The sequence below is a fragment of the Cryptomeria japonica genome, chromosome 10 (assembly GCF_030272615.1).
Source record: "Cryptomeria japonica chromosome 10, Sugi_1.0, whole genome shotgun sequence".
Classification (NCBI taxonomy): Eukaryota; Viridiplantae; Streptophyta; class Pinopsida; order Cupressales; family Cupressaceae; genus Cryptomeria; species Cryptomeria japonica.
In genome coordinates this window covers 923,685,495-923,704,180 of record NC_081414.1, presented here as the reverse complement: position 1 = coordinate 923,704,180, position 18,686 = coordinate 923,685,495, and the positions used below count along the sequence as shown (strand labels likewise).

At 36.9% G+C, this 18,686-nt stretch overlaps 1 protein-coding gene across 3 annotated transcripts in view; it reads left to right on the top strand.

The window, feature by feature from the left end:
- Positions 1-200: 200 nt before the first annotated feature.
- LOC131038355 (uncharacterized) overlaps positions 201-18,686 on the top strand; it is a 50,803-nt gene continuing 32,317 nt past the window's right edge. For all 3 annotated transcript variants that reach the window (XR_009104408.2, XM_057970754.2, XM_057970753.2), the window contains exons 1-2: positions 201-670; positions 744-788. Coding sequence is in view for 2 of the 3 variants with exons in the window: in XM_057970754.2 (XP_057826737.1) it covers positions 617-670; positions 744-788 (99 nt within the window). In the remaining variant the exon portion in view is untranslated. The remainder of the gene's footprint in view (positions 671-743; positions 789-18,686) is intronic.

The following is an 18,686-nucleotide window of genomic DNA, read 5'->3' as shown; positions in this document are numbered from 1 at the left end:
AAATGGTACCTAAAAAAACTCTATTATAAAATACTATAAAAAAAAATTAGTTAACGAAAATACAAATACCAACCATATTATTATATATTATTTGTTACTACTTTTTAGTAACTTTCTAAAACGTAGGAAACTCTTTTTTTTTTTAATTAATAAAAAATAAGAAAAAATTTAAGTGAACAAAAATGCCCAGTAAACAGGCCGTTGTAACGGTGCATGTGTAGACAAAGAGTGCGTTGAGAAAGGGCACCTGACTGTTAACTATGGCAGGACAAGAGCGATTTCATCCCGTACAAAACGATTAGATTTCCATCATGTGCTAGGGAAAATGTCACCACAAAACAAATCAAGTATATCATTCATTTGAGTTATTGTTTTGCTAAAAATTCGGCGACGGGTAGAAGGAAATTCGGTAACGGGAAACCAGAAAATTTACAGTTTTGGCAGTCTGAAAATAGTTTCCGGTAACAAAAGAGTCTCACGTAAAACTTTTTGCCGGAGCGTGAGACACTCCCAGTGGGCGTAGCCCACTTAATAAGAGCCTATCGGCTAATAATTTGAAAGGGTTTAAGGCAGAGTTGTAAACCCAGCGTGGAGTCTCAATCACAGCCGTATAGCCATGTCCTCCATCTCAAAAGCACTTCCGCTCGAAATCGCAAACAACAGTAGAAATGTAAGCATAGTAATATTCATTCAGTTATAGTTATGATTATTTGTTACAATAATCTTCCGATATCTGTCTGCAGCTGTATCGGGAGTGCCTTCGAAGAGCCAAGTTTGTGGGTCACAAGGTTTGTACATTTTTCATTATTTCATATTTTTGTAGAGATTACGTAGTTGCATGGTCGGTACCGTATCTTTTCCATTGCGTTTTTTTGTTGAAAACCTCTAAACCCTAAGCAATCATTTCCTTTAGATTTTATTCTGAGTATAACCCATAAAACAATGTGTGTGCGTTTATTAACTGGACATTGACCGAAATCAATATACGTGAACGAGGGATATTAAAAATGACGTAAATTCTTTACACAATAACCGACATCTTCACATCTTCGATCTTCTTTGGAAATCACTCATCACCAAAGCTGGAGCACCAGCTTCGTTATTCCCTATAATCCGTTGGAGAAAGTGTGCTGCTGTTTTGCACCAAATTGCCTTCACAGTATTGGTTAAGGATCAGCATTTATAACTATGGTTGAATCTTGGTGATGGCTTGCTAGAATTGGTGGTTAGCTTATTTAAAATATCGAATAGGGTATATGTAAATTTGTGCCTCATAACATATTTTATTTCTGAGGCTTCTATATGTCTCCTGTACCTTGTCATTCATGCTTATTTATTTGTGCAATATGATATCTAATAAGTACTTCATGTTGTCCTTTTTATGAATTTTTTAAAATCCAATGTATTCAATTGTTGACAAAGAAGTGCCTCGCCAAGATGGCAGTCTTCTCTCAGATTTCATCTCCTTTGTTTTGAATTACAATGTATGGTAAGAACTTTTTGGGTTGCTTCTCAATGTCCTTTTTAAATGGTAACATTTACAATAACTCTACCAGGCCACTTCAAGTTCATTGTGTAGGCATCCATGTTCGAAGAAGTGTTGAGCTTCTTCCGCTTCCATTGAATAATTGGTTGAAAATGTTCATTATAAAATTGCATGGTGCAGTCTTGATTTTATATAATCTTCACTCGGTCGAGCATGTTATCAATATATTTATATATCTTCCCAAGGCTTGGAACATCATAGTCTCCACACCCAATCATTGTAAAAATTGAGGATATGACAGAGGTGACATATTTGGCATAAAACCAAAAATACTCAACCGATCAATTCCGCTCATGTGTCATGTCCATTAGTTATAACTATAAGGGCTCTAGCATTTTAATCATCTTCTCCAAGACAATGATGTATGATGCATATCATGTCTCAGCAAGTTTTATAAGTTCCTTCTTGGAGAGGGACTGAAATAGTGCATACAATGTGTAGTGATTGTAGATAAACATTTGCACCTCAACTACAATATTTATGATCCAATCAATTTTGCCCATGTACTTGAATGTATTTTTCATGGCGTTTCTCGCAAGAAGATGTCCAAAAAATATATTTATAGGTAATTGTAACCAACTTTTGCGCTACCTTGCACACATATGTCACATCTATCATGAATTGCACTATATTTGCAACGCCAACCTCTTTAATGGCATCTTTGAGTGGTTTGTAAAATATGTTGGATATTTTATTGATATCAACAAGAAATTTCTAACTTAGAGAACAAAAGACTGAACTCAACAAATTCAATTGTATAGAATACGCAAGAATTAAAAGAGAACAACAATGACAAAGAATAAGAGATTTATACACTATGGAGAAGCCCACTCGAGTGTGAAAAATCCAGCAAAATGTGAGCTCAATCTCACATAAAATCACTTCAATGGTATTACAATAGGGCTAAGGCACTTAGGTTTGATTTCAATTCTTTTTCAACTTTGGAATCAACTTCTGAGACGCTAAGTTCTGTTGTGACGTTTTCACACATCGACCCATTGCAAATGGGAGCCTCCACTTTTCGCTTTCTAGTGTAGTTGTTTTGGCTTAGTCGTTTGGTTTTGGCAATAATTATGGTATCTTTAACCTCTTGCTTCTGAGGGGATGCAATGCCTTGTTGTCAGGGTGTGATCAAGTCAAGCAATCTAGCAGCAGTCATGTCTTCCTCTAGACTAGTTTGGAGTCTTCTCAACTCTAAGTGCTCAAGTGATAGGTGAGAGTCAAGGTAGTCATTGGGTGATGCTTCACAATGCAAACTCTACGTCAAGTCAAGGTGAGTCTTAGGTGTGATGAGTAGTCAAGTGTGTAGGACACCCTTAAGTCAAGATGAAGAGACAAAAATCAATCAAGCCTAAGTAAATGAAGAAGGGTGAGGTACGAAAAGAATACAAGTTAGTTTTCCTTGGATGATGATGACTCCAATTGGTCTTTGAGTGCAAGAAATTCATAGTTGGGAGTCATTGAAGGTGTTGATGGAGTGAGTTGCATCATCCTCAAGTGTTGATGAACAATCTTGAACAAGGTGAAGTGAAATGAAGATCGATTCAAGGTGGAGGTCACACTTGCAATGTTTGCCCTTGAGTTGCTTAAATCCACGACCTAAGAGGTGAGGTGATGACTTTTGTCCTTGAGTTGCCAAAATCCACGACTTGTGGAGGTCCAAAGCCTGAAGATCTTTGAAGGCAATAATGAATGAGTTTGATGCTATCCTTAAACCTTAATGAATGATAATGAAGATGCCTTGGAGTGAATTGGATGAAGAAATCTTGATGATGAAGGTGAGTTATGAAGATTAATGTTATCACTAAGGTCTGCACCCTAGCTAAGCCTAGACTCAGCTAACTTGTGACACATGGGACTACTTGCAGGTTGTGGGTACCCTATAATGGAAGTAGACCTCCAGATGAAGGGCTGGTTCCCTTTGAATTTTCCTAAAATTACTAACTCTTGCAGAGAAAAGGGATAGAGAAATGATTGTAAATGAAATCTACTCTACTCAAGTGGTGATGCACCAAGATATTCTATATCCAGCTGTTGGAATGACTGATTTCAATTGAACAACCAAGAAAAAGCTATGTTCACAACTTCTTCGGTTCCTATGATGATCATAAGCACTTCATAAAGAGGTCATTCTCTTTCAGCTTGTATGAAAGATGATATAAATTATACAATTATACCAGCTGAAACAAAATATTGGCACAATATATAACCTGATCAAATCAAAGGAGTACTTGCTAATACGTTAAATTGATGCATATAATAATAAAGGATTCAAAGCAAATCACAATGAATACTCAGCACAATAAAATGTAAATGACAAGTGATAAGTAGGAATAACAGTGCTCTTTATTGATTTTCAAAAGATTCTGATTACAATATATAGAAATAACTCCGACTTTCATGTATAGGAGGTTATAAGAAATAACACAGCTGAATACATACGAAAAGCAGAGACAAACTTAAGAAATCTGAGTTATAAGACTCTTTTCTCTGCTGTACATACATTGAAAGGCTAGAACTCACTGAAAATGAATTGCAAGTTTGCCTTTTATTGAATTGCTGCTCCTAGAATTTGAAATTCAAAATTCTGGCTCCCTTTGACATATTGACTCAGCTGGCTAACTGATTATGAATTTTGAAATTCAAATGTGCTGGGCGAGCTCACTTGAAAACTCCCTAAAATCAGGGTTGGAACTGCAGATTTAGAGTTGATTTACTTCCAAACTACCCTTTGGATAATGACTCACCCACTAGGGCCTTCAAATCAGGGGATAGATTGCTGATTCAGCCTCAAAATCCCCCTAAAAAGGTGGGATTTGTCCCATGGTTGACCCCTCCTTTACTTATTTTGACATTTGAAAATAGATACATTAATGATGAGTTTGAATTTGGAATTCAATAACTCAATGAATAGGCCTAATCTTAAATTGAAAAGGACTTTGAATCTGAAATTCAAATATCTTCACCTCACTACTACTTAAGATCCACTTGTCTCCTCTGAATAGACTCCTTCAATCTGCCCTATGAAGTCAACTTTCATGCTAATAAACTATCCATGTTTCCTTTTGTTTATGTGGCTATGGCTGAGATCATAGCATCCCTCGACTATCACTGTCATCATTGGCATATGCATATACCCTGGATACCTTCTTTTTGGTACTGAGACATAGTGATTGTTACCTGATTCATACCCTCCTGCACTGCCTTTCATCTTGACTTTCAGACCATGATTGATCTTGGATGTTTGACTATACTAATGTTGGGTTTTTATTCACTTAATGGCACTGTAACTTTGCAAGTTCTGGGCCTTTGTCAACCTGAAATACTCTCTTGTAGCTGGACTTTTGATGAATGAGCCCTTAGGGTTTGGAGTTCACAGTCGTACTGTTATTGGGACTGGGGTATCTTAGTTTATCTATCTACTGACATTAGGGCATTAGGACTGCTATACTCATGCTGTGATTATCTTCAATGGGCTGTAGCACAACTATATTTTGTTTTGTCAGTCCTATATGATTGTTTTGTTTGCACTATTTGATGTCACTGTGAATGGCAATAAAAGACTGTATCTTTATGCCCATCACTGTTGTTTAAGAGGCTTTAGGACTGTAACTCTGATGTCTACCCTGGTGTCGATCATGTCTTTATACCTCTGCAATGAATGTATTGTCTTTTGACAATACTTTAACACCAAGGAATGCTCTTGTTGACTGTGGTTATCTTCCTTATATTTGAACTGCACTTTCACTAACTTCTCAATCATACATTGCCACCCACACTCTCTTCATGGCAATACTCTCATCATTGGCACCCCTGTAGCAATCGTTGAGTCCTCTTCATTTGTGAAAGAACTGAATTTTGTTGGTAGCCCTTCATTATTCTCTGACTGCTATGTCATTTCTAATGACTGTATTTTGATCCTTAAGGACTGCATTTTTTAGTCAACCTGAGACTGTTATTGCTAATAGACAGTCCCTGTCTTATTCTCAGTTGTCTCTTCATGAAGCTTGATGACTATATTGGCATGAGCACTCCTTGAATGAGCTGCTGAACTTGAGGCTTGTGACTGCCCTATGAACTGTCATAATCTTTTATGCCTGCTGCTATGATGATTAGGTTATCTTTTGCCACCATGAGGACCTTTACTCTGTCTTGAAATGAAATGTGTCACTGTGCATTCTTCTATCTCAGATGACATAACAGTAGCTGTTCTTTTTTCACCTCTTTGAACCTCATTGTGTGATAAGGTTGTGTCAAGCAAACTCATGTATACTGTACTATGCACCTTTGCATTCACTTTGAATGCTACTATGACGGTGTTGAAGAGGATCTATGATATGATCCTTAAAAAGATATTGCCAATCACAATGTAAAAAGTCAAGAACTCAAGGCTTTTGTCACCGTTATTGCCTCAGTGATTGCTTGCTGTCATTAAGATTTTATATGAAGAACCCAAAAACCCTGTCAACGCTTTCAAAGTGACCTGCAATTCCATGATTGACTGCTGCTTTGTGGTGATATTGATTGTCTTTAGCTATTGTGGTTGCACCTCAATCGGTGTTTTATTGTCTATTTGTTATTTGCTCTGACAGTCCACCTTGTCCCTTTTATTTTCCATCATATCGTTGGGACTGCCCTTGATCACCATTCTTACTGTTCTTGACTGTTCTTGACCCCTAGTGAGCCTTTTGATGGTATGAATTAGCTGCTACATGATGCATCTCTACCATCTGCCCTTACTGTGACTCATGACTGAGCATTGATGTAACTCTCCTCTAGGGTGATACTGCTCGGAAAATGACTGAGACAAGTTCCTAAGGTCTGAGATCACCTTTGGGAATGGGCTCATTTCTGTTTTTTGACTCATGCACTGTCTTTTGTAACTCTAAATTCACTGTCCTCTATTTGGTGCATTTTCTATTTGATCATGATGACTATGACAAATTCCATTTATAGCTGTGTCTTTATCTTATGAATAACAATAATCTCATAACTATAACTGTCATACTTTGTCTTCTTGAGACTGCTCTCTCATGCATCTTTTTGAGTGAGGGTTGTTCAACCATTGCGTGCTTAATGAAGACTCTTTGATCTTGCTACTGCTCCATATCATGATGATAATGCACAAAGGTTTGCATAAATACTGTCCTTAAAACGAGTTTTATGCTAGCTGCTCTGGGTCTTACTATAACCAGTCATTTAGTCCGTAAGGGCTGCATTCACTATCTTAGCACTGTGACTTGTGACTGTTCAAACGCTATCGCAAGCCTCTTTTGGATTATGCTTGATACTTGAGGGCCTCCTTTCATAACTCCAAATACTATCATCATGTGTCGTTAGATTTCATATCACTAAACTCAGAGATGTTGCTACTTATAGGAATACATTACAAACTGATACAACATTCTAAGCCCCTTCATTCTATTAAAGAAATGCTTAAGGACACTAAATGCAACACTAAGAACAAAAGAGCTCCACGATATAATGGATAAATGATATGAATCAGAGCATGAAAACTTTAAGGAAGGAGACCAATCTGTAATAGACAATACATAACTAAAATACATGAATGCAACTGGGCACGTGGGAAAAGCCCTACCTCCTTCACTTAAAACCTCTGATTTGATGGCTTTAGTTACTGAAAACGTGGCTCTTCCCCCACATGTTTCTGTCCCTTGAGTGTTGTTTCGATTGATGTATATGCTGCTCAGACTGAAAGACTATCAAACTTGGCAGCCATTGTTGTGAAAACTCCCAACCCATGTAAGAAAGCATCCAACTCAAGTTAATCCTTGAGTTACTTTCAAAATGCGATAGGGATAAAGTCAAAAACTTCCCTCCAATGCACTTCAATGCAAAATATGCTTTGCTCCACACATTCTTTTGGAAAGAATACTTCTACGAAAGGAATTTTAAGACTTTACAATAAAGATGGTCATTTAACAATGAAACAAAGATAACTAGGGCATTTCAACTATTAAAACCTTGCCTAGGACCAAGACCACTAATTTTCTGCATTGGCAAAATTAGAACACTATGCACAATTTTAAAACCAAAGCTAAAATTGGACAACAATTAATCCATGACTTGCTAAAATCTACGACTCGGGTGGATGGCAAGGTTGATCCATGAAGTGAAGAAGAAACGAAGAACTCATTCAATCCTTGACTTGGAGAATGAAGATCAACAACATGATGAAGGTGAAGAAATTGACTAAGTGTTGGAATTCACAAGCTTGAATGATGATGATGACTATCCTCCACTCACCGAAATCCACACCTCACCAAAATCCACAACCTAAGGAGATCCACGATTTGGAGATGGATGGCAATAAGTTTATCCTTGAGTTGATAGAATCCATGACTTGATGAGGGTGATTGCAACATCATAATGTTTGATCAAATGAACGACCAAGTTTGATAAAGAGATGAAGCGATCAAGGCAACCAATGACCTGAAGAGAAAGCAAGTTAATTGTCCATGGGTTGAGAGAATCCATGCCCTTCTAAAATCCACTATCAGCAAGAATCCATGACCCTCCAAAATCCATGATGTAGCAAAATCCACGAAATTATGGATGGATGTGAATGGCTTGAGATGGTAAGTCGGCTAGAGAGGATAAGAAATTCGCAAGACCTAAAGGGGCAGACCAAAAATCAGACCTAAAGGAGGATAAAATTTCATTCAAGAGCATCATTTGCAATCCAATTCGTTACTGATTAAAGACAGAGCAGATAAAACATTATCAGCAGGTATTCAAGGCGAATTTCCATCAGTTTTGAGGCTAATTTTCATCCTTGATCTAGGGCGAATTGAATCTCAGATCTGCAGCAGCTTCCTTCCATGATAAAGCGAAATTCTGATCAGACATTGAGGCGAGTTTTAAGGACTGATTTGATGCGAATTAGGAGACATTTCCACCATTTGGAGTAAAATATCAGCAACCCTAGTATGAATTAGGGCAGATTACAGCGAATTTCAGCAGATTGGAGGATACAAATTGCAGCAACAGAGCTAAAGAGTGAAATTAGATTCAGAGCCAGCACTGAATGAAGGATAGAGTGTTAATGATTGAATGTAGAAGAAAAGGTGTGAATTATGAGAAAAAAATCAGTAATTACATGCAGATCAGACCATTTATATGCACTTACAGACCTGGAACCTTTAAAATTCAAGATTCCTAAGTGTCATTTCCAGATTTGAATTAATTTTTGAAAACATGATTAGTGATGCATCAGGGTTGTCAAAGGTTGCTTTATTATCATGGTTTTTGATTCATTGTCTCCTTTCAGGTTTTGATGCAAGAATGGAAAGCTAGGAAAGATGAACGTTCAGGGAGGAATGGAGAATTTAGCTATGACAGGGATTTATCAACATCATGAAAGAAGCAAAATACAAGAGATGAAAGTGCTGGAGAAGGAATATGATCAATGCATTTAAGGTGAAAGAGGACTACATAACCTTGTTGATGCAATCTCTGCATGAAGGTGTCAACATTGCAAGCAGTGCAATGAAGAGCTTGAGCTATCCAAACACATCATGAAGGAGAAGGATTCCCAAGTATGAAGATGGATGAACAAAATGATGCAATCAATTAAATTCCCAAATTAGAGAAGGCCGACTTAATCAAGGATATGCAAGCTGAGGTGGGGCTGACTCATCTCCATTCATCAATCAAGCTTAACATGTCCAAGTTCTGCGAACTTGGCTCATTCAAAGGTGGAGCAAGCGACACATGTCACTGTTGAATATTTTGTCATTGATGTCATTTGCTTGCTGACTTGTTTGGATTTGTTAGTTTAATCAGTTTAGCACATCTTTGCTTGACACATCTTCTTTAGTGATCTGTGTTCAGTTGTCACGTTTGGAAGGATGGCAGTTTCATGTGTGTTGGTTTCTTTACATGTGTTGATGGTTAGGTGCTCGCAGGATCAGATGTGTCAGAATCATCTTTTGCTGGATTGTCTTTGGTTTGTTCAGTTCGAATGTTTGAAAGGACTGTTATCGTTTTGGTTCAGAAACAGAGCAGGTTGTGGAAGTTTTTGTTTGGTGAGTTGGTCTGTGATGGCAGTTTCTTTTATGAAGTCAGTTTTTCTTTACCTATGCTGCAAAAGAAACAACTGGCATAAGTCGGCAAGTTGTTTTGGGGTTATTCTCCTTGTGCTGCATTTCTTTTCTGGGAGCGTGGTTGTACTTAAAAGTTAAAACATTGTATTACCTGTTTTTTTGAGATCGGTTTTTAGCGGTCATAATGACTGGAAGTTTGTTTTGGGTGTTTTGCTTGACATCATTGCTGCTAATGCTGGGTATGGTTGCTGCCATGTTTAAGTTTTTCACCAGCCTGGACTTTCCTCGCTTTGTTCTCTTTTCCGTAGGACATGCCTGGTTTTGTTTGCTGTTCTTCATCATGATTGTGCCTGCAGAAATTTGGATGTTATCATATACCTGTGTGTACGTGTTAAGAAATGGTTAGAGCAGACGAGTTTGTGTTCGCTTGGCAGATGCTAAACGTTTGGTTGGAATGATTGATGTGTAGATATTCTGTAACAGTTTCATATGGGTGTTGAAGGTTGGCAGAAAAGAAATTGAATCATTGAAGGGATGTAAAAAAAACAGTTTTGTAAACTCCATTTTTTTGCTGGAGCGGTTCTAACTGCAGAAAGTTTTTTGGTATACATTCTGATATAGTGCTGTAGGCTAGCATGTCTAGTGGACAAGTGTATGGTGTTGTCTAAATGGATAGTATATGCAAAATTATGAGAACTTCATGTCGGTTTAAGGAATAAAGTGGGTTTTATGAAATGTTGAGGTGTCGTATGCTTATATCTGGATGTGAGTTATTTTGATTTGTGGTTAAAAAAAATTGGAGTCTGTTGAAATGTAGTGGGGTGCATTACAAGATGATAGATAATCAACTCTGTCATTGGTATTTGTGAGATTTGTTAAGGGGCAGTGAACATTTTTTATCTGGAAGGAGGAGAAGGTTGTTGATAAGGCTGGTTTGATATTCTGTGTGTGCATCTTTAAGTGGTACGATTTTCATTCAGTTATGAAAGGGTAATGTTTTAATCATTGAGTGTTGAGCATTTAGGTGACAGTGGATTTAGAGCTGAATAAGAGGTGCTGTTTTTATGAATTGATGTTCGTAAATATTTTGGCAGAGATTTGTATAGTATATTGAATGTTACACTTAGTGCTGCTGGAAAATGCAGAGGACTCTTATCAGTGATTTTTCCTTTTTCAAAAAAGGTCATTGTTTTCTTTATTAAGTTGGAGCTCAAACAGAGGTTGGTGCCTCTGCTGTACGGAGTAGGTGCTCTTGTTTGTAATTGGGTGCATTAAATGTAATTTTATCATTGGTTAAGCATTAAATGTAATGCAAAGTTAGTTGTAACTAACCCTAATTAGGGTTTTATCTTTGGCCATTGATTTGGATTTGATTCTGACCATTCATTTGTAAATGGAAGTCTATATAAGGCTTGCTCTCCTCATTTGTAAAGGTTAATAGTTAGCAACAAAAGTTAATAGCGGGTAGATCATTAGAAGTAGTAGTAGAATAGGAGAAGGAAGAAATTCTTGCCAAGCATGTAAATAAACATACTTTTCATTGAATTTATGGTGAATGGTGGTTTTTTTTTTTTGCATATTGTATGGTTTCTTGTTATATCCTCATGTTAGATGAAGCTCATTGATTGTGATGGAGTAATGTGTGGATGTTGATAATTCTTTGATTCATACTATTTGTGGGTGGATGATTTTCAATTACAGTGATAGTTTGCTTGAACCTTTAAATGTGCTTAAGTTCAATTGTGGATATGTTTATTCAAGTTATGCCAGTGTATTGGGTATTTGGATGAATGTTCATGATATGAAAACCTTTCATTTCCCTTGGAAGATTGCATCGGTTTTGTGTAGTTGTTGGCAACATGGCGAAGCAAAGCTTGGTTTGAGGAATGTGTCCATCCAAGCATGCTCTAGTGCTATCATTGATCTTAGGAGTAGATTATATTTCTCTAAACCCTCAATCCCTTTTGCCTTTTCTTTTCAAATCAAGTAAGTCTTCATGTTCCAGCAACATTAATGTTCAATGTGAGTCCCCCTTGTGATTCCAGCAAAATCACATCAACCATTGAGACTATCCACATGTCAAGACCTGACTTTATAAACCTCAGAGTCATCTCAAGTGTGAAATATCCCCTGCAGTTGATAGGCTGAATATGCAAGGAATATTTACAAACAGTTGGCTGTCAATCTGCGTGTTATGCTGTATGATTGTTTCAGAGTTTCAGACTTGTTTTCAAAGGCATCAACCACAAGTTTTCATCAAAGTATGACTTACAAACAGCTTCTTAATGATAGTATAATCCCTTGGGATGAATGTGCAACTAGTTTATGATATAATTATACCAAATTTGGATGCAAATCATGCACCCACAGCTGACTGCAATTTCATCAAACAGTTGGCATGAAACCAATGGACAATGAGCAAATGATAAGCAAACGTATTACTCCTTATTTATGAATCAAATGAGCCAATGCTCAATCACTTAGCAATTAATCAAAGGTTTTCTCAGAAAGTCTGAAGATACACGGCAGCCATGGTCATATACATCTAACTGAGAAATACAAGGAGATAGTGATGCCAAAAGAACCTGATAAGAATTGCCTAGTCTTAATTTGGAGAAGCAAGCAATATTCCAATCTTTGGAGCCTCCAATATGTCAAATCAAGCTATCTTCCAAAATCGCCCCTGCTGCTGGTCTGCAGATCATTAGCAAATCGGTCTCCTTCCAGTCACTATACTTCATTGTCAACCTTCCCTAATAACAGCGCCCTTTTTCAAAGGTAGATTTGATGCTTGAACAAGGCTATATAAGCAAAATCGTGGGTACAGGTGGACTGGTTCATACTAGTTCTCAGATCTGATTTGGCCACTGAAATCTTCTTATTTCTCCTCCCAAATGCTCCTAAGGGGATCGCCTTATGTCCCCAATTCCAGCGCTGTTCTCAAATGAGGGTCTCGATGCTTCCACAAGATGATATTTGCAAAGTCGTGGGAATGAAGGAGATAATTCGATTTGTCTCAGACCTGTTATACAATCAGCTATCTCCCAATTCCTCCCTTCAATCAGTCTTCAAGGAAAGTCGCCTTTCTCTTCAATAGGAATCGTTGCACAAATATGCTAAATATGGATGGTCTGAAAATACTATGAAATGTCTACCATGAGATGCACAAGAAACTCATTAAGCACAATGTGAAGGACTGAAGTTATCCTCCACTCTCAGCTGCAACCCCTCGGAGGATCTCTCACCACCTCAGTTATGCAAATCATAGGGAGTTTTCGTTCCCAAGTGATTAAGTCTGCAGAAACCCTTGGCTCCACAAGTCTACACAAGAGAAAATATCAAATAACCAATGATGAACAATGAACCAACCCCCTCTATTTATTCTTTCCTCCTCCAATCAATTGGTTCCTTCTAGAAGATTCTTCTCTAACAAACTCATATTTATCTTATTACACTATTATTTTATTACACATTAATTAATTTAATTGCACTTAAAAATATTATTACATTATAATCAAAGTGCACACGTCACAACATACGTCTAATCTCCTTATCTCACCATAGAATCAAGTAGACACAAGATGTGAAGCCATAAGTTGCTGCCAAAACGACCCCCTTATCCATCCCCTTGGCCTACGAGGGTCAAATGATAGGCCAAGCTCGTGAATGTCTGCAAACTAAGGAGAAGGGGACATTACAAAGTGATCACATAATTCAGCATTTGGAAGATTTTGTTCAAGAGAGGATAGAGTTTTCAATACTTTATTCTATGTTCGAAGTGTCATAAAACACACATCAACAAGCTCCCTCACGGTTTAACTTCTATTTTGATTGCAACAAGCACTAGAAACTTAGAAGCAACAGTCCAAATACCCTTTTCTAGTCCTCTAATTGCATACAATGCATCAGGCTTACATTTCTTTGGTGTACAATGATCATATGTAGCAACATAAGGCCTTTGGAAGTTGAACAATGAAATTTTAAATGGAAAACTGGAAATTGAGACATCATGGGACATCATTTTTTGTGTAGAGCAAAAATATTGCTTTTTGTAGATCAACAATTTCACTTTTGCATCAATAGTTTGAAAATTGCCCTTATGGTTTTGAAAACGTACCAACAATTTTTAATTTGCAATGACAGTTTTGACTTTGCTGATTATGGCAAATGACAATTTTGCCATAGTCTAAAATACTCATTTTTTGAGCTGTTTCCTTTTGCCAAAAGTTGCATGTTGCATATTGATGTCCCTTACTATTTGATGCATACTTCAACAAACAAGAGCTTGTGCCCTACTCCAAAATCTCCTCAACAATGCCATTACACACAAACATGGATCCTTTCATGGATCGCACCTCCTTGATATGAAGGCTTTTGATCCCCAAAAGCTATGGAATTGATAGATGAGGGTGGATGAACCCCTCTATTGGCGGCATGATTTCCACCTTGCCTTTCACCATAAGATGAACATAAGCCAAAATTTGGAACACTTTAGTCCCAATCGTTTGGGTTATGAGATGATGAATTACTTGAACTTAAGAAATGTAATAGCATTTGTTCTCTCCAAGAGAATAATCGTTGTATTTTCACTCAACATCTTCCAATGAAGATTCAAGACCTCATTAGGTTGCTCTTTCTTGCCTCTATTGGCAAATGAAATGGAGCTCGTTCTATTCTTGAAGAGAGGGTACTTGTTTGCCCTTTGATAATGTTGGAGCACCCAGGAAACAATCTGTAAACCAAATAAACACTTCCCAACACAAGAGAGAAGCAACACAAAGATGCTATTTCACCAATGAAATTGAGATGATTACAAATGTACAAAGGCCTTGCTTATAAAGGCAAGGCGAGAGTAGGTAGAGGCAAACAACTGTCTAACTACTGCAAACAAAAATTAAATTCACTAAAACATAATTAAATGTATACCTAATATCTAATATGTGTAATGTCGGTTACCTAAGTGGAGCTTAAGTAAATCTAAGTGGGATTAAACCACTTACACTAATAGATAAAACACTAGTTTTTGGTCATACAAGTAGGGTCTGCCAAAAGCAACATCGCAAACATTCAAAGTAGCAACATGTACAACAAGTTCATCAATAAAATTGGAGCCAATTGAAATATTCATTTTACATTGCTTACTAACTAGCAAATTAAGACCATTTTACGGTACTTGGGGGCCATTGATAAGTTACAAGGCCAATTTTGTCAATTGAATCATGAGTAGTCAAGTTAGTTTGTTAACAAGAATCAAATAGTGCATCAATCTTTACACCCTAAACTTGAGTCTTGACATAGAACAAAGCTTGTTGAGCCAACAAACCAACTTGCTTAGTAGTGTAGGTAATCCTCAAATCAATCAATTGTAGCTAGTGTACAATGACTATTATTGTGTTTTGATTATATGGGTTATCCAACTATGTATTGATTGTTTGTCGGCTCAAGTAGCTATAAGCATTGGTTGATTGATTGTTGTGCTCCTCTTAGCAACCATCAGACCCTTTAAATAGATTGTGTATCATCAAGGAAAGTAGTATGATCTAGTTAGATTGACTCTGATCCTTGGTTGACTATCTTTGGTCTTCTTCTATAATAATTTCATGTGTGAATAAAGATATACTTTACTCTTGTATTTGGTATGCATTGTCATCTCTATTATTAATTCATGTATTTATTTTATTAGATAGAGCAGCAAACATCAGTTACTTTAAACTTTTTATTCTTTTGAATGGAGAGATCAGATATTCTTTTATCCTTATTACCTTGCTTATAAGGGCACTTGTCAAGTTGTAGCTTCCAACATGAGGATTCTTCACGACCATTTTTATTACAATGATGACAATCTACAAATTTATTCTTAGTGCTTGTGGAATTTACCTTCTTAGTCTTGGCTTTTTCTCCACTTATCCTAGGAGAGTATGGAGGACTATCTACTTCAAGATAATGTGCATGAGAACATATCTTGTCCGTGCCCTCCACTTCGGATAGCAATACAAGCGTATGGAGATGATTATGAAGGACTCCAATGTAATTCATTAAGACCTTGTCTTGCACGTATTTACCCATTTTTACAGCCTTTCTACTTTATTCTTGTACACTTCTCCCATCTTTTTGTTCTAAAACCTGCTATGCTGTACATTTTTCCTTTTTATGACACATGGATAACATTGCTTTTTAAATAATTGTTCAAATTGATCCCAAGATCTTATCGGAACTTCTATTTTTAGTGCCATAGAATACAAGAATCTCAAACCAAGTTAAAAGATGCTTTCAAATCTAAACCTAACAAAGGAAATCTTTTGTTCTAAGGTAAGAGGTTGCATGCTAAAGTATACCTCCCATTGGGCCAACCAATCGTCAGGATTTTCTGCATCTACATCACCTTCGAATGACAAAATCTCAATCTTAGCCTCCACCAAGACTAGAGGTTCGTTTGGAATATTCTCTTTACCCTTCAAAGTCTTCTGTTGTTCATTGGAGTTGGCTTTACCTTGGACCAATCTTTCCATGAGGATCTCCATTGATTGCAAAAGGCTTGCCATGACATTTTCCATCTTGAAAAACCTTGCTTGAGTTTTTAATATTCTCTCTCTTTCTAGGCTTCTCAACTCTCTTCTCCATTGATAAGATTCAATATCTCTTTGCAAAGGTAAAATCTCTTTTCAACTCAACCTTGTTGTGGGCATTAACCTGCAAAACAATCACAACAACCGCTTCCACAAGGAATGAAACTGCTTTATAACAAATTGATCCATAAATTTTGATGATATTCCATTCAATAGTTTATCAACAATGGATTTATAACTTAAAGAGCAAAAGATTGAACTTGATGGATTTATAATTTAGAGAGAAAAGATTGAACTTAATGGGTTTGTAATATAGAAAGCAGCCCTTTGTGAACCAAGAACTTTTAACAGAACTGCCATATAAAGCGGAGGCCAAGACATTCAACTACATGCAAGTGATATATTCATTTACAATATTGACCATTGGTTAGCTCAACTTGAGATATATTTTAGTTTGCAAAATCTTTAGTGAGAAATGCCAAATTTCTTTTAGAAGGTTGAAATTGGCTTTTCATGCACTCACTTGGTTTGAGTCTTATTGTCTGGATTTAAGGAAATTACCATCTATTTCTAAGTGGAATGGATTTATGAAGTTGATTAAGAAGCATTTTTATTGTATTGTCAATACTCAGAAAGGATTATTAATTGGCAGTACTATATGCAAAGACAAATCCAGCATGTATAGGATTATACAAGTGGGTTTTGAAACAAGGCAATCTAAATTGTAAGATGCTTGCAACAATATGACATCAAGATGAAGTACATTACAGAATTGCATGGTCATGTAAGTAGGCTTGTGTTACTAGCTAAGCCTAAAGATATAATTGAGGCATTACTCAAGCTCATCATCTTTAGATGCATAAGAAATAGATCTCATCCTTTTGGTTGAAAGGACACTTTGCCTTTATCCTTGGTTTTGGCAGTTCACACTTGTTCTGTAGTGGGTGAGTTGTTGCTGCTCCCAAATTGCTGTTTCCATTTGTCTTGCTGTAGGAGCTTGTTGCACAAGTTAGGAAACTTCAGATCAACATTCATGGATGTAATGTTGAGCGTTTCAATGAAGTCTTCGTAGGATCATGGTAAGCTTTTCAGCGTTATAACCACCATATCCTCTTCTTCCATCTTGTGACCACTAGCCTCCAATTGATCCTGAATATCCTTGATCTTCATAAGATGCTCTTGTAGAGACATCTTATCGTCCATCATGATTGAAAACAACATATACTTCAAAAAGAATGCTTGGCTCTTGCATGACGTTTCATGGAGATCCTTCAGATGTGTCCAAATCTCTGAAGTTGTCTTGCTAGATGACACTTGTGGAAGCATGTCATTGGTGACTGACAACTTAATGAGCATCACTACTTCCCGATTGTGCTCATCGAACTTGTCATGGTCTTTTCTTGCAACCGTGAGATGCGGAGTTGTACCCAGAACAACTTGGTCTAGACATCAGTATTCAAAGATTGTGAGCATTTACAAGTTTCCACATGTTGTAATTCTTCCCATTGAAGCGCCAATTATGTTCCAACATTATGTTGGTCAATGACGCCATCCATCTCGTCTTTCAATGCACAAAAAATGAGGTAAAAACTTTCTTCAGCTACAAACTTATTAAAAATCAGCAAAAAGTCAATTTTTTTGTCTAAACAACAGTCAGACCCTGTTGGCACAAATCCCAAGGCACTGAAAAAAGTGGAAGTACCTTCTGACACAGATCTGAAGGCACTTATCATAGAAAATTAAACTTCTGATTTTATTTCAAATAAAATAAGTCAAAAAAATAAATCCCTTGCAGAAAAATCCATCAATGTCTACAGAAACCCTAGGTTGAATGCAAAGAAACCCACAATTTTAGACAAAAAGCTATGAGTTTGAAGAAAAGTTCACAATGCATGGATAAAAATTAGCCGCTGATAATAAACACCAAGGGCACTGCACAAGAACCCTAGCTGTCGCCACAAAAAAAAATCTCTAGTCATGGCTTCATGTGGTCTGTGCAGACCCAGCATGCAGCAGAAAAAACCCTTGCTTTGATGAACATGAGATGATGTAGAAAAAACAGGTGATACAGGCCAAGTGAAACAAAAAAAAAAACCTTCGTCGCATGTTTTAGATGAAGAAGATTGTGTGCAAAAAACACAGGAGGTTGCATGACCAATAAAGACAGAGAAACGCGTCAATTTAGAGGAAAAACGTAGCACAAGTTGTAGCGAAAACTCATTGCGAATCTGCTAAAGAACCTCCAATTTTTTTCGTTTTCCAAAATCTCCGCAATTTGTAGAGAAGAAAGAGGGTTGTGGTGCTCAAAAACCTGGAAGTAGCAGAAAACCTCCACGAAAATCCATCTAGAAAACTTTCAATTTTTTGTTTTTTAAATTGAACTAAAAAACTTCTGAAAACTTTCTAAATTTTTTTTTTTGGATAGCCCACAAATTGGTTTTGAAAAAAATTGCCAAAAATCTGATTCAGCTCCGATACCATGATATGGTAATTGCTTAATTAACATTG